This window comes from Lynx rufus, unplaced genomic scaffold (genome assembly GCF_022079265.1).
Source record: "Lynx rufus isolate CCGP_SWC_20201006 ecotype Redwood Valley unplaced genomic scaffold, mLynRuf1.p SCAF_14, whole genome shotgun sequence".
NCBI lineage: Eukaryota > Metazoa > Chordata > Mammalia > Carnivora > Felidae > Lynx > Lynx rufus.
The window spans coordinates 19,826,132-19,838,817 of record NW_025814828.1 but is presented as its reverse complement, the minus strand read 5'-3'; the positions used below and the strand labels follow the sequence as shown (position 1 = coordinate 19,838,817).

The 12,686-nt window shown below is 42.7% G+C and overlaps 1 protein-coding gene across 2 annotated transcripts in view; it reads left to right on the top strand.

The window, feature by feature from the left end:
* The window catches only part of APOO (apolipoprotein O), a 57,098-nt gene that overhangs the window by 29,289 nt on the left and 15,123 nt on the right, over positions 1-12,686 (top strand). For both annotated transcript variants that reach the window (XM_047076011.1, XM_047076012.1), the window contains exons 5-7: positions 648-743; positions 8,032-8,123; positions 12,214-12,294. In XM_047076011.1, the coding sequence (XP_046931967.1) occupies positions 648-743; positions 8,032-8,123; positions 12,214-12,294 (269 nt within the window). The remainder of the gene's footprint in view (positions 1-647; positions 744-8,031; positions 8,124-12,213; positions 12,295-12,686) is intronic.

Here is a 12,686-nt window from a genome sequence, read left to right as displayed (position 1 = left end):
GACAGGAGAGGAAGCATCATTTCAAATGAAGCCATAAGGCGTGTTGAGGCCTGACACACAGGCTCACATATTGCATTTATTTGTGTTCGTTTCTTCTATCACCATTGACTATTTCCCACGTATACTTGCACTACAAGTTTCCTTCATTGTCCAAATGTATTCTATACTTGAGTTCAGATAATGAATTCACATAGCAAAGGAGACATTAGTCCCTGAGAGTCTCATGTGTTTGGTTCCTGACTTTTAGAGAACTTGAAGCAAAGCTTCAAGATAGCGACAGATCTGTCCAAGTCTATTCTGTTTCTGTGTTTGGACAACAAGGAATCCCTGTATTAGTATTTCTTCCCTTGTGAATAGTTGATTCAAATCTGTTACATCCAGGGATATGAAGGTAATTGGACATTTCTTTATTGTCAGTAGGTCATCAGACCAGAAGTGTTTGAAAATTGAATACTTGCCATGTGAATAGTAAATCACGTTTATATATCACATAAAAAGAATGTGTTGAAAAAAAAGCATATTAAAATAAAGCAAAGAACACATTATTTGAGAAGCATTTGATACTATATATACTAGTTATATGTAAGATTTTTTTGTTTTTTAATGGGCAATTTATGGAACTGTTTCCTGGTCTGATTCTATTGTAGACAGCTATGAATATCTCCAAAATGCACCTCCTGGATTTTTTCCAAGACTTGGTGTTATTGGTTTTGCTGGCATTCTTGGACTTCTTTTGGCTAGAGGTAGGTGCAATTTTGTGTGTGTGTTTTTTAAACAGCTCATAAGGGATAGATAAGAGGCATTTGGTTCTTTCTTTTCATTTGCCAGTTGTCAGAATAATGAGTTGGTTCCTGAAATATATATATATATATATATATATATATATATATATATGTAAATTTAAAATTCAGTTGGTTCCTGAATATATATATATAATTGATATGGTTATTTTCTCCAGTATATTTGATTTTAAGCATATATGGAAATTATAAAAATATGAAATGGAAGAAATTATATACTCTTGGTTAAAAAAAGAATATCATTATCCTTTATAGGCACATTTTCTTTTTATTCTTTTTATTTTTTTAATGTTTAATTTTGAGAGAGAGAGAGAGAGAGAGAGAATGTGAGCAGGAGAGGGGCAGAGAGAGAGGGAGACACAGAATTGGAAGCAGGATCCAGGTTCTGAGCTGTCAGCACAGAGCCCAACCCGGGGCTGGAACCCATGAACTGTGAGATTATGACCTGAGCCAAAGTCAGCTGCTCAACTGACTGAGCCGCCCAGGCACCCTTATAGGCACATTTTCTTGATCAGATTACTGTCTTTCTTTGCTACACAAAGAGTGAATTTTTGTTAACTGAAGTCTGTCACACCTGAGAAACTGTTTCTGTTTATTTCACTATTGGGTATGGGTATTAATCACAGTATAAATATAACAGTGATTTTGTTAATTTCTTGATGTATCATAGTTTTGGTTATCAGTGATGCTATTAAAAGTTTTAAAACTTTAAAAACATTTAAAAGCTAACGAATGTTGGGGCGCCTGGGTGGCGCAGTCGGTTAAGCGTCCGACTTCAGCCAGGTCACGATCTCGCGGTCCGTGAGTTTGAGCCCCGCGTCAGGCTCTGGGCTGATGGCTCGGAGCCTGGAGCCTGTTTCCGATTCTGTGTCTCCCTCTCTGTCTGCCCCTCCCCCGTTCATGCTCTGTCTCTCTCTGTCCCAAAAATAAATAAAAACGTTGAAAAAAAAAATTAAAAAAAAAAAATAAAAGCTAACGAATGTCAACTGAAATATATCGCTACACCATACTGCTGGATTGCAAAACATTTATAGGAAATAAAGGATGATAAGGTACTTCACTATAATGAGATGAATGTGTTATAAACTACTGAAGTTTCACTGACTATAAAATTCAGACTTTACAGAATTTCCAAAATAGAGAGTTTATGAACCCTATGATCAGACCCTCATAAAAGATTAACTACAGTGCCTGCTTTGGTACCCATTCCTCCTATTTTAAAAAGCTTTTCTGGGGGTATCTGGGCGGCTCAGTCGGTTAAGTGTCCAAATCTTGATCTCAGCTCAGGTCTTGATCTCACAGTCCTGAGTTCAAGCCCCATGTTGGGTCTGCGCTGGACATGGAGCTCACTTAAAGAAAAAAGAACCATTTAAAAAGTTTTTCTGTACATGCCTTGACTGTTATTTTAGAATCTAGAGACAACCTGTGGAATGAAGTCCTGTTGTAGTTTCCATGCCTTCCTCCCATCTTGTGCAGAATATGTAAGAACTAAAGTTAGAGTTCATTTTTACTAATCGACTTGAAAAAGAGTTGAACCAATTTTTTTCCCCCAAACTTCTTTCCCCTCCTTTTTGTAAAGCTGTCCAAAAAAGCATTCCTGTCTTATTTAGACAGTGTTTGGAAATTATGAAGATCCCAAGGCCAGGGTTCTGGAATCTTGGCTACTGTTAGGGAGTCAGGAATGTGGAATCAAGTGAGATTAGTCCCCCGCCCCCCGCATGGTTAGAGCATGGCCCTAAATAAAGCCTCCTCCGCCGGGCGTGTTGCTGTGCTCCCTAGCGTTTATCCCCCTGCACATCCACTGGGATGACCATCCCGAGGAGAACTGCGGACTACACTCTCCTGGGCACAACAGCAGCATAAGGGCACCCACTGCTGCGGGTTCTATTCCTTTGTTTTTGCTTGCTGGTTTATTTGTTCTTCTCTCCTTTTCCTTCTCCTGGGAGGGCTCAGTAGGTTTAACATAATGTAACACCCTAATTCTTTTTCAGAAAAGTACATGTGCACGTACACATTCCCACACATGTACTCAACAATGGGCCTTTTCCTCAGGGTGCTGGGGTAGAAGGGCCTGATGTGAGCAGCATCAGGTGGTCACTCAGTAAGATGAGCGGGATGGTAGGTATGTTTAGTGGATGGTCGGTGGTTTGGGGCCCCTCGGGTAGATGGTCCCCTATTCTGGCAGCAGCAGGGTGGGCCCAGAAGAGCCCTCCTGGTGGGATTTCTTTTCTTTTCTTTTCTTTTCTTTTCTTTTCTTTTCTTTTCTTTTGTTTTCTTTTCTTTTCTTTTCTTTTTTTGTCTCTTTAAAAATTTTATTTTTTGATAAAAATTATATACGTTCAAGGTGTACAACATGACATTTTGATAAATTTACATGGTGAAATGATTACTCCATTCAGGCTAATTAATATATCTTCTGTCATAATTACCTTTTCTTGAGATGAAAGCACCTGTAATCTCTGTTAGTTAATTTCCAAGGTTCAATATTATTAACTATAGTCATTATGCTGTACATTACTCTTTAGACTTATTCTTTCTACGTAACTGCAACTTTGTACCCTGTGACCAACATCTCCCCATTTCCTCCACCTTTCTGCTCCTAGTAGCCGCCCTTCTGCTGTCTGCTTCGATGCATTTGACTTAAAAAAATTTTTTTTAATGTTTTATGTATTTTTAAGAGTGAGGGTGTGAACCGGGGAGGGACAAGCAGAGAGGGGAACGTAGGATCTGAAGCAGGCTTTTTGCTGACAGCGGCAAGCCCCATGTGGGGCTCAAGCTCACAAACTGTGAGATCATGACCTGAGCTGATGTCGGACGCTCAACCAACTGAGCCACCCAGGTGCCCCTGCATTTGACATTTTAAGATTCCATATATCAGTGAGATCATGCAGTTTTTGTTCTTTCTCTTTTTGGTTTATTTCACATAGTATAATGTCATCCAGGTTCATCCATGTTGTTGCAAATGACAGGGTCTCTTTTTTTAAAGCTGAATAATATTCCATTCGTATGGTTACCACAGTTTCTTTACCTACTCCTCCATTGACACATTGTTTCCACATCTTGGCTGTTGTGACTAATGCTGCAGTGAACATGGGAGCCCAGATACCTCTTTGGGCTCCTGATTTCATTTCCTTCAGGTGTATACCCAGAAGAGGGACTGCTGGGTCATATCATAGGATTTCTTGAGCATAACTGCTAAGGTAGTCCTCCTCAGCTGATGAGGATGGCCGTGGCTGGCGGCGACAAGAGGCACCTCTCTCGGAAGAGAGGTGAGTGGTTGATCATTCAGAGGAAGTGGGCTTGGCCTGGTCACTCACGGGTGGCAGGCAGTCATTGCCCACTGTCATTGCCTTCTGTGGCTCCTCCCTGCACCCTCGGCTTTGGCAGCCATTGCTTTTCCCCTGGTAGTGCTGATAGTTACAGCTCACACCACTGGCCTCCTGGGAGCTCTGGGCACGGAGACGAGGGCAGAGGCAGGGGATCGTGCTTCCTTCATGAACTTCTGGGGCCCTCAGCTCATTGTGGGTTCCCATCAGGAGCTAGAGGTTCAAGAGCTGCCACGTGCCAGTTTTCCCTAGATGACCGAAAAATGGCTGGATGTCAGGTTTGCTGCCCTTCACCTGGTCCCCATTTGTGTGAGCTGCTCAGGAACTTAAAGCTTCGAGCTTACAGGTGGGACACCAGGGATATAACAGCATTTTCTCTTCTAGAGTTATTATGTCCTTTCAATCCAAGAAGAGTCTATATTAATAACATTTGTCTCCTGTGACCCTAGTTCCATCTTTGGAGACATGTCTTTTTAAATTTTTTTTTTTTTTCAACGTTTATTTATTTTTGGGACAGAGAGAGACAGAGCATGAACGGGGGAGGGGCAGAGAGAGAGGGAGACACAGAATCAGAAACAGGCTCCAGGCTCCGAGCCATCAGCCCAGAGCCCGACGCGGGGCTCGAACTCCCGGACCGCGAGATCGTGACCTGGCTGAAGTCGGACGCTTAACCGACTGCGCCACCCAGGCGCCCCGAGACATGTCTTTTTAAAGTTTCAAACCAATAGGGGCGCCTGGGTGGCTTAGTTGGTTGGGCAACCAACTTCAGCTCAGGTTATGATCTGGCAGTTTGTGAGTTCGAGCCCCGCGTTGGGGGCTCTGTGCTGACAGCTCAGAGCCCGGAGCCTGCTTTGGATTCTGTGTCTCCCCCCCTCTCTCTGTCCCTCCCCTGCTCATGCTCTGTGTCTCTCTCTCAGTAATAAATAAACGTAAAAAAAAATTAAAGTTTCAAACCAATAAGCAACACTTAGATTATTCTTACTGCATAAGTGTCAGTAACATACATTGTGCTTGCATCTATCCGTGGCCCATGTCAAAAACCCTGTGCCTCTCAGCAGAGACTTTCTAGGTCCAAGTTCATTTCTAGAGAATTCTCCTGTTTCACTCTCCACTAGTTTTCTTAACCTCATTCTCAGGTTTCTCTCGGTTCTGCATGCTGCTTCTATTCTGCCCGTTCCCCTTTTCCCAGGGCTCTACGCGTAGCTGGGACGCAAGGGTGCAAGAGTGCCTGTCTTCAGGGGTCATAAACACACCAGGTTCAGTTACTCTCCACTGACAAAATCCATAGGCAGAGAGATGAGCGGTGGTGAAACAAAGGAATTTATTTAAGTGAGGCTGACACCGGAAAGATAGCAGACTAGTGTCTCAGACACTGTCTCCAAAGTGCTGAAAATGCTTCCAGGTTTATGTAAGGGAAATGTGGAGCAAAGGTCGGTGGATAAGTGCAGGTAGTCAGTAAGGGTCAAGGTGGTGTCTTGCGGTCAGTCACATGGGGTCTTGCTGGCTCAGGGGGGTCCGTATTGCTTAAGGGGGTAGCTTCCATATTCCCATCAGAGGATGCTTTGCTCAGAGTCTTTTGCCTGAATTAAGAGATAAGCTGGAAAGAGGAATTTAATCAATTAGAAAGTGCAGGCTGAGGGTCACCTGGCTGGCTCCATTGGTAGAGCATGTGACTCTTAATCTCAGGGTTGTAGTTCAAGCCCCAAGTTGGGTGTAGAGATAACTTTAAAGCAAAATCTTAAAAAAAAAGGCAAGTGCAGACTAAGGTCAAAATGGAGGTAGTTGAAGACCTCTCTCATACATCCTCTTGCAGTCTGGACTGAAGCTCAACACAGCTGTGGTCTTGGGACGTGGCTTCCTGCTTTCTTGATTTGACCCCCTTTTTTTGGGTTCCATGTCATCTTCTCCTTGGTTTTCTTTGCCATGTTGTTGAACTACGTGGTCAAGTCACTTTCAAAAAAGCCCTTGTTGGAGGGAAACTTTCCAAATCCTTGCAAGTCTGAAAATTAGTTTCTCTTTACTCTTATTCTTTTTCCTCCCTGAACTCATTAATTAGCAGTGGAGCTGTTTAAACAACCCTAAATATCTCTTTTATTATCTTATTGTTTTATTTTACTCCTTTTGATTTTTTTTTTACTTTTGTCATTTCCAAGTACTTCTTTCTTGTTCTCTGAATGTTCCTTTTTCATAGAAGTCTTTTTTCTTTTAATGGAGTAGCTTGTTGAATTTATCAAATTCATTCAGTGATACTTAATAACACGTTTAGCTTGGTTTTTAAGTTCTTTTGTTTCCTACCAGGTCATTTTTTCCCCCTTCTTGCTTGTCTTGATCTCCTCTTTTATGTTGCAGGCTTTCCTCAAATGACTGGTGGTCCTTGGTTGTACAGTCATGTTTAAGAGCAAGGTGATTGAAATGCTATTAAGAACTTTTAGTGTAGGGGTACCTGGGTGGCTCAGTTGGTTAAGTGTCCAACTTCAGCTCAGGTCATGATCTCGCGGTTTGTGAGTTCAAGCCCCACATCGGGCTCTGTGCTGACAGCTCGGAGCCTGGAGCCTGCTTTGGATTCTGTGTCTTCCTCTCTCTCTGCCCCTCCCCAACTTGTGCTCACTCGCTCTCTCTTCCAAAAATAAATTTTTAAAAATGTAAAAAATAAAAACAAGAACTTTTAGTGTATAGATGAGGCTTGCTGGCCAGGAAGTTCTACCTCAGGGTGAGCTGGAAGGGAATTGCCTCTCTATGGAGGGTGCCTCCACCCAGGGCCCACATGAGGAGGGCTCTACTCTTGGGCACAAACTGTCATGTGCACGCACACGAGCTATCTTTGTTCTCAGCAGGAAACTCATGGCATTCCTTTAGAGATACTTCTCCACCTTTGTGAAAGTCTGCCTGGTTAGACTGGCCACAGGCACTTTTGCACTAAGATGGCACAGAGGAAGGAGAGAGTCACCTAGGCTGTGCACAGGACTCGCCTTTGTGTCCATCCGAAATCCCCCCATCTCCCTGCCCCATCTCTCCCGATCCCCCACCCCCGCATCTTGATGCTTGGCTGCCTTCTCCATCCTTCACAGGACCTGCCATGTCTGGGCTGCAGGGGACACTCTGTTCCCTTCACTGCAGCGCTTCCTCAGGACTTCACAGCCTTGTGTCCTCTTGCTTCTGTTCACCCACCATTTCTGGAAAATTAGATGACACTTCTTATCTCCCAGTGGCCCCTCCACACATTTCCTTTTTGTTGTGGATTTATTATCTGTATTTTATTCTTTTACTGTTACTTTCATGGAGCATTAGAAAGAAGAGGAAGGCAGTACTTGTGTTCGGTACTTAATAGGAAGCCAGTTTACTGTAAAAGAACATAAACCTTAGAAACCAAAGTGCTGTGTGCTGCTTTTCAGATCAGTCTTTGTTTCTCCTTCCTTAGAAGCGGTGGTTTTCTTGAAAACATTGTGCAGATGAAGGAAGCCATTCACAGAGGACCACATATTATAGCTGCATTTATGTGAAATGTCCAGAGTAAGCAAACATGTAGAGACAGAAAGTACATTAGTGCTTCCCTAGGGATGGGGATAATGGGGGAATATGGAGAGTGACTGCTAATGGATATGGGGTTTATTTTGGGGGTGATGAAAATATTCTAGAATTGATTGTAGTGATGGGCTGCACACCTCTGTGAATACATCAGAAGCCATTGAATATACACTTTAAATGGGTGAGTTGTGTGAATTATTATCTCAGTAGAGCTATGAAAATGTGTGGTTCTCTCCAGTGCATATGACATTTTGGGGCACATTCTCTGTTAATGTAGGACCAAAGAAAAGAAGTCATATTCAGTGTTAGATATCCAGGGCAAATTGTGATGGTAAGGATAATGACTCGTCTGATGGTATCTACAACTTTTTATTTAATAGGTTCAAAAATAAAGAAGTTGGTGTATCCCCCTGGGTTCATGGGATTAGCTGCCTCTCTTTATTATCCACAACAAGCCATCGTGTTTGTCCAGGTAAGTAGGCCCAGTAAGCTGGGGTGTGCTTTATTCTTGCTTATGTCTGTTTGGGTTTATTGCTTAATTTTCTTATTTTGCAGCTTTTATAGCAGTAGGCTAAAATTTCTTTGCACACATAGATGAACTACCACCAATTTAAATGTTTTTCTCCACTACATGCCTCAGTTCTGGCCCTCCTTCCAATCACGTCAGTGTTCAGAGAATGCACACTCATTTGAATATTAGTCAAAGAAAATGAGGATAACTTTTCTTGGCATAGTTACATGGAAGTCTAAAGACTCAGACTCCAAAGCTGATAGTTATGGGTCATTCTCCATTTGGATGTGTCTGGTCACAGCCTATCCTCCTTGGAGCTACAGGCATAAGCCTGTGCTCTGGCCCCCCGCACCCTCTTCCTGGTCCTGGTGCCAGCCTCCCTTGCCTTGCTGGAGGCTTCAAGCAAGGCAGTCCCTTCTGCTGGGAGTGCCCTTCCCGGGGCCCTCAGTTGGCTGCTTCTTTCTTTCCCTTCAGGCCTCAGCTTGGTGGCATCCTGTCAAGTAGGAGAACAGAGTGGCAGGCGAGATGGGTAAAGCTACGTTTTAGTCTTCTCAAGGTCCCGTAACAACATACCATAGACTGAGGGGCATGAACAACAGAAATTTATTTTCTCACTGTTCTGGAGGCTGGAAGTCCAAGATCAAGGTGTTGGTAGGATTGGCTTCTCCTAGATCCTCTCTCCTTGGCTTGCAGATGGCCACCATTTCACAGTGTGTCTTATAATGTGTCTTATAATAACACCATTCATATTGGATTAGAGCCCTACTCTTATTACCTCATTTAACCTTAATTACAGGCCCTGTCTCCACATACAGTCACATTGTGGGTTAGGACTTCAGCATGAATTTTCAGGGACACAATTCAGTCTATAACAGCTAGGCTAGCCACTCGCAAAGTGTGATTCCTAGACCATCAGCATCAGGATCACCTGGCTCGTTAGAAATACACATTCCCAGGGCACCTGGGTGGCCCAGTTGGTTAAACGTCCATCTTTGGGTCAGGTCATGATCTCATGGTTTGTGAGTTCAGGCCCTGCATCGGGCTCTGTGCTATCAGCATGGTGCCTGCTTCGGATCCTCGGTCTCCCTCTCTCTCTGCACCTTCCACACTTGCTCTCTCTCTCTCTCCAAAATAAACTTAAAAAAAAAATGTACATTCTTGGCCCCAACCCTGACAGACTGACTCAGACACTCTGAGTGTTAGGGCCAGCCACCTGTGTCTTAGCAAGCCCTCCAGGGGATTTGAATGTCCGAGATGTTTGAGAACCACCGATGTAGACTGGACTTCCTCAGGGTGGTAGTGTCTGGACTTAGTGGAACTCTAGACATAGAGTCTCTTGGAAAACTGGAAAGAACAAGACAGGCTGTAGGTTTTCAACTCCTCGACAGCATATGGAGACGGGAACCCAGTTGCTAGAGGTGCCCTATCACGTGGAGACTTAGTCCCAGGAGGAGCAGCAGTACGGTCATTACATTTGGGCTCTCGGGGCTCTGAGCCAGACTGATCTGACGTTGAGGTCCTGGAGTAGGCTTCATGACAGGACTGAGTCTGGATTCCTGGATTGTGCTGCAATTGTAGGTGGGAGGCCAGTGCCTCCGGCTATGAGAAACTGGTGGCTTTAGGAGCAGATGCCAATAAGATCTCTCTTTTTTTTAATGTTTTTATTTTTGAGAGAGTGCACGTCGGGGAGGGGCAGAGAGAGGGGTACAGAGGATCCAAAGCAGGCTCTGTGCTGACAGCAACAAGCTCGATGTGGGGCTTGAACTCATGAACTGTGAGATCATGACCTGCACCACCCAAGTGCCCCCAGTAAGATCGTTACAGCATGGGCTTGACATTGTTTATGGCAGTCCTGGAGGCAGACAGTTAACATCCCTCTGCCTGCTTCAGCTCCAGCTCAGGAACAGTGAATTATGTCTGCCTGCCCTGTGTCACAAAAACAATCATACATCATCTCAGTCTCTTGTGGTTTCTACAGTAAATGGATAGGGTCTGGACAGTAGGCTTGGCTGCTGGTTGAGAAGCATATGTGGCTTCCCCCTGAGTAGAGGCCTTTTTTATCTTAGGTGCCACAGCATATGTTGCAAAAGATCTTTTGTATTCACAGCCAAGAGAGTGGAATGAAAATATGAGTTGTATTCTAATTTATTTTTAAAGTCAGTGGGAAGGAGTTTTGTCTTTTATTTTGTGCTTAGAGTAAGCCAGAACAAAACCATTGACTTTATTTTCACTAGATATAAAACATTAATGATCTGTTTGAGGTGATGAGAAAGTTCTGGAAATGGATAATAGTGATGGTTTTTAATGGTTAAAATGGTAAATTGTACTTATATTTGGCTATAATAAAACAAAAAGAGACACCAGTGATTGAAAGAGATCTTCTGTAACTGTTTTAATGTCATTTAATTCCGCTTTCACAGTTTAAAGTTTGTGTATGAATACCCTGACCTTGGACCAGCCACTTAATTGCTCACGTTTTTTGTTCAGTAGCATTTGGGTAGAAGTACTGTAATAAAACCCTTTTTAAATGGCAAATCTTGTTTTCCTCTCAGAAATTTAAAACACCAAGAATTGTGTTATATACATGGTAAATGCTCGATGGGTCTGAGAGTATCATATATTTTAAGAACAGTTAGAAGAACTAGAAGACTCTAAGTTATAAGAAACTAGCTAGTAAAACCACTGGATTTACTAACACTGTGACCTTAGTTAGACAAGTCACTTGACCTCTGAATATTTCCTTAAAATCTTTGCCTATTTACTGCACAGGGTTATTATTTAGAATAGAGATAATTCACGTGAAAGTACCTTGTAAACTAAAATGCTATACGTAGATCAATGATTATAACAATTAGAAAGAGAATAATAACTGCTTTCAGAAATTTGAAGAAGAAATTTCACGTGGAAGAGTAATCAACATCATATGTCATATATAGGACCAATGAATGCAAATTCCTAGAAGCATATTTTTTAAGTAGGCTCCACACCCCACATAGGGCTCGAACTCACAACCCTGAGGTCAAGAGTCATACCTTCTACTGACTGAGCCAGCCAGGTGCCCCACTAGAAGCATTTTTTAAAGAAAACTCAATACTAGGGGCACCTGGGTGGCTCAGTTGGTTAAGCCTCTGACTTAGGCTCAGGTCATAATCTCACGGTTTGTGGGTTTGAGCCCCGCATCGGGCTCTGTGCTGACAGCTCAGAGCCTGGAGCCTGCTTCGGATTCTGTGTCTCCCTCTCTCTCTCTCTGCCCCTCCCCTGCTCATGCTCTCTCTCTGTCTCTCAAAAATAAATAAAAACATTTAAAAACAAAAAAGAAAACTCAATACTAGGGGCATCTGAGTGTCTCAGTCATTTGAGTGTCTGACTCTCGGTTTCGGCCCAGGTCATGATCTCACAGTTCATGAGTTCAAACCCCACGTCGAACTCCACGCTGATAGTGTGGTGCCATGCTATTACAATATCATATTAAGTAGTGAGTTCCTTGGCCCCAAAGTATTTTCTGACCCTGGGACCTACCTCTCAGGATGTTGTAGAAGGGATCTTGGATCAAGAGGCAAAATCCCTATAGAAACTTGAAGCCTTTTGTTTTAGGCGACCTGGAAGAACTACGAACATCTTCTTTGGGCTCACCTATTTTTTACCTCAGCCCCTACAATGAATGAGTGATTTTCAGCTGGGCCATTGTGACTTGGTTGGCCATGATGCACTAGATGAGATAGGCAGAAGCCTTCTTTCTGTGTCTCACTTTTAGGAATTTCATATACCAGCAGCTGACCTCCTACATTTTTGTCCTTATACACCTGTAATTTATGGCAAATTATTTTAAACAATAACTGCACAACCAAACTATGTTTTCTTCTTATGCTACAATTCTTACTCGTTTTATTTGCTTATGTTGCACAGTTTTAATGTGTATGTCCAAAGATTTCTGGGGTCGTCATATGCTTAAATACAGCTGTTTTGAAAAGAGTAAAAAGGAAAATGGAAGATTCTGGTTCTAACCAGTCATGTATGGAATAGCAATGGATCTTTTATATTTTGTTTCAAGGTCAGTGGGGAGAAATTATATGACTGGGGTTTACGAGGATACATAGTCGTAGAAGATTTGTGGAAGGAGAACTTTCAAAAGGTGAGAAAGATCTTTTTCATTATCTTCCTTTTGGTGTAAATATATGGTTTTCTAGGGTTTTGTAAAATTCTTGATAACCTTGGTGCCTGCTCTTGCTTCTACTGTTTGTTTTCCTTTTGCTTCTAGCTCAGATTCTCTTTTGGTGGCCTCTGTCAGAGAGCAATAAAAATCTCCGTGCATCCGGCTATTATCAGCAGGGCTGAATAAGTGGTGACCATAAAATGCATTCCACTGCAGTCTTAGATCATAATTTCCACTCTATCATATTTATAATGTGCTCAAAGTGTAGCGTATTATCTGAAAGTTTTATCAAAACTGCATTCAAAGGGAACATACTGTGCTCCCAGGCAAAAACAACTAACCAAACAAGGCTCCTCCTCTTGCTATTTCAC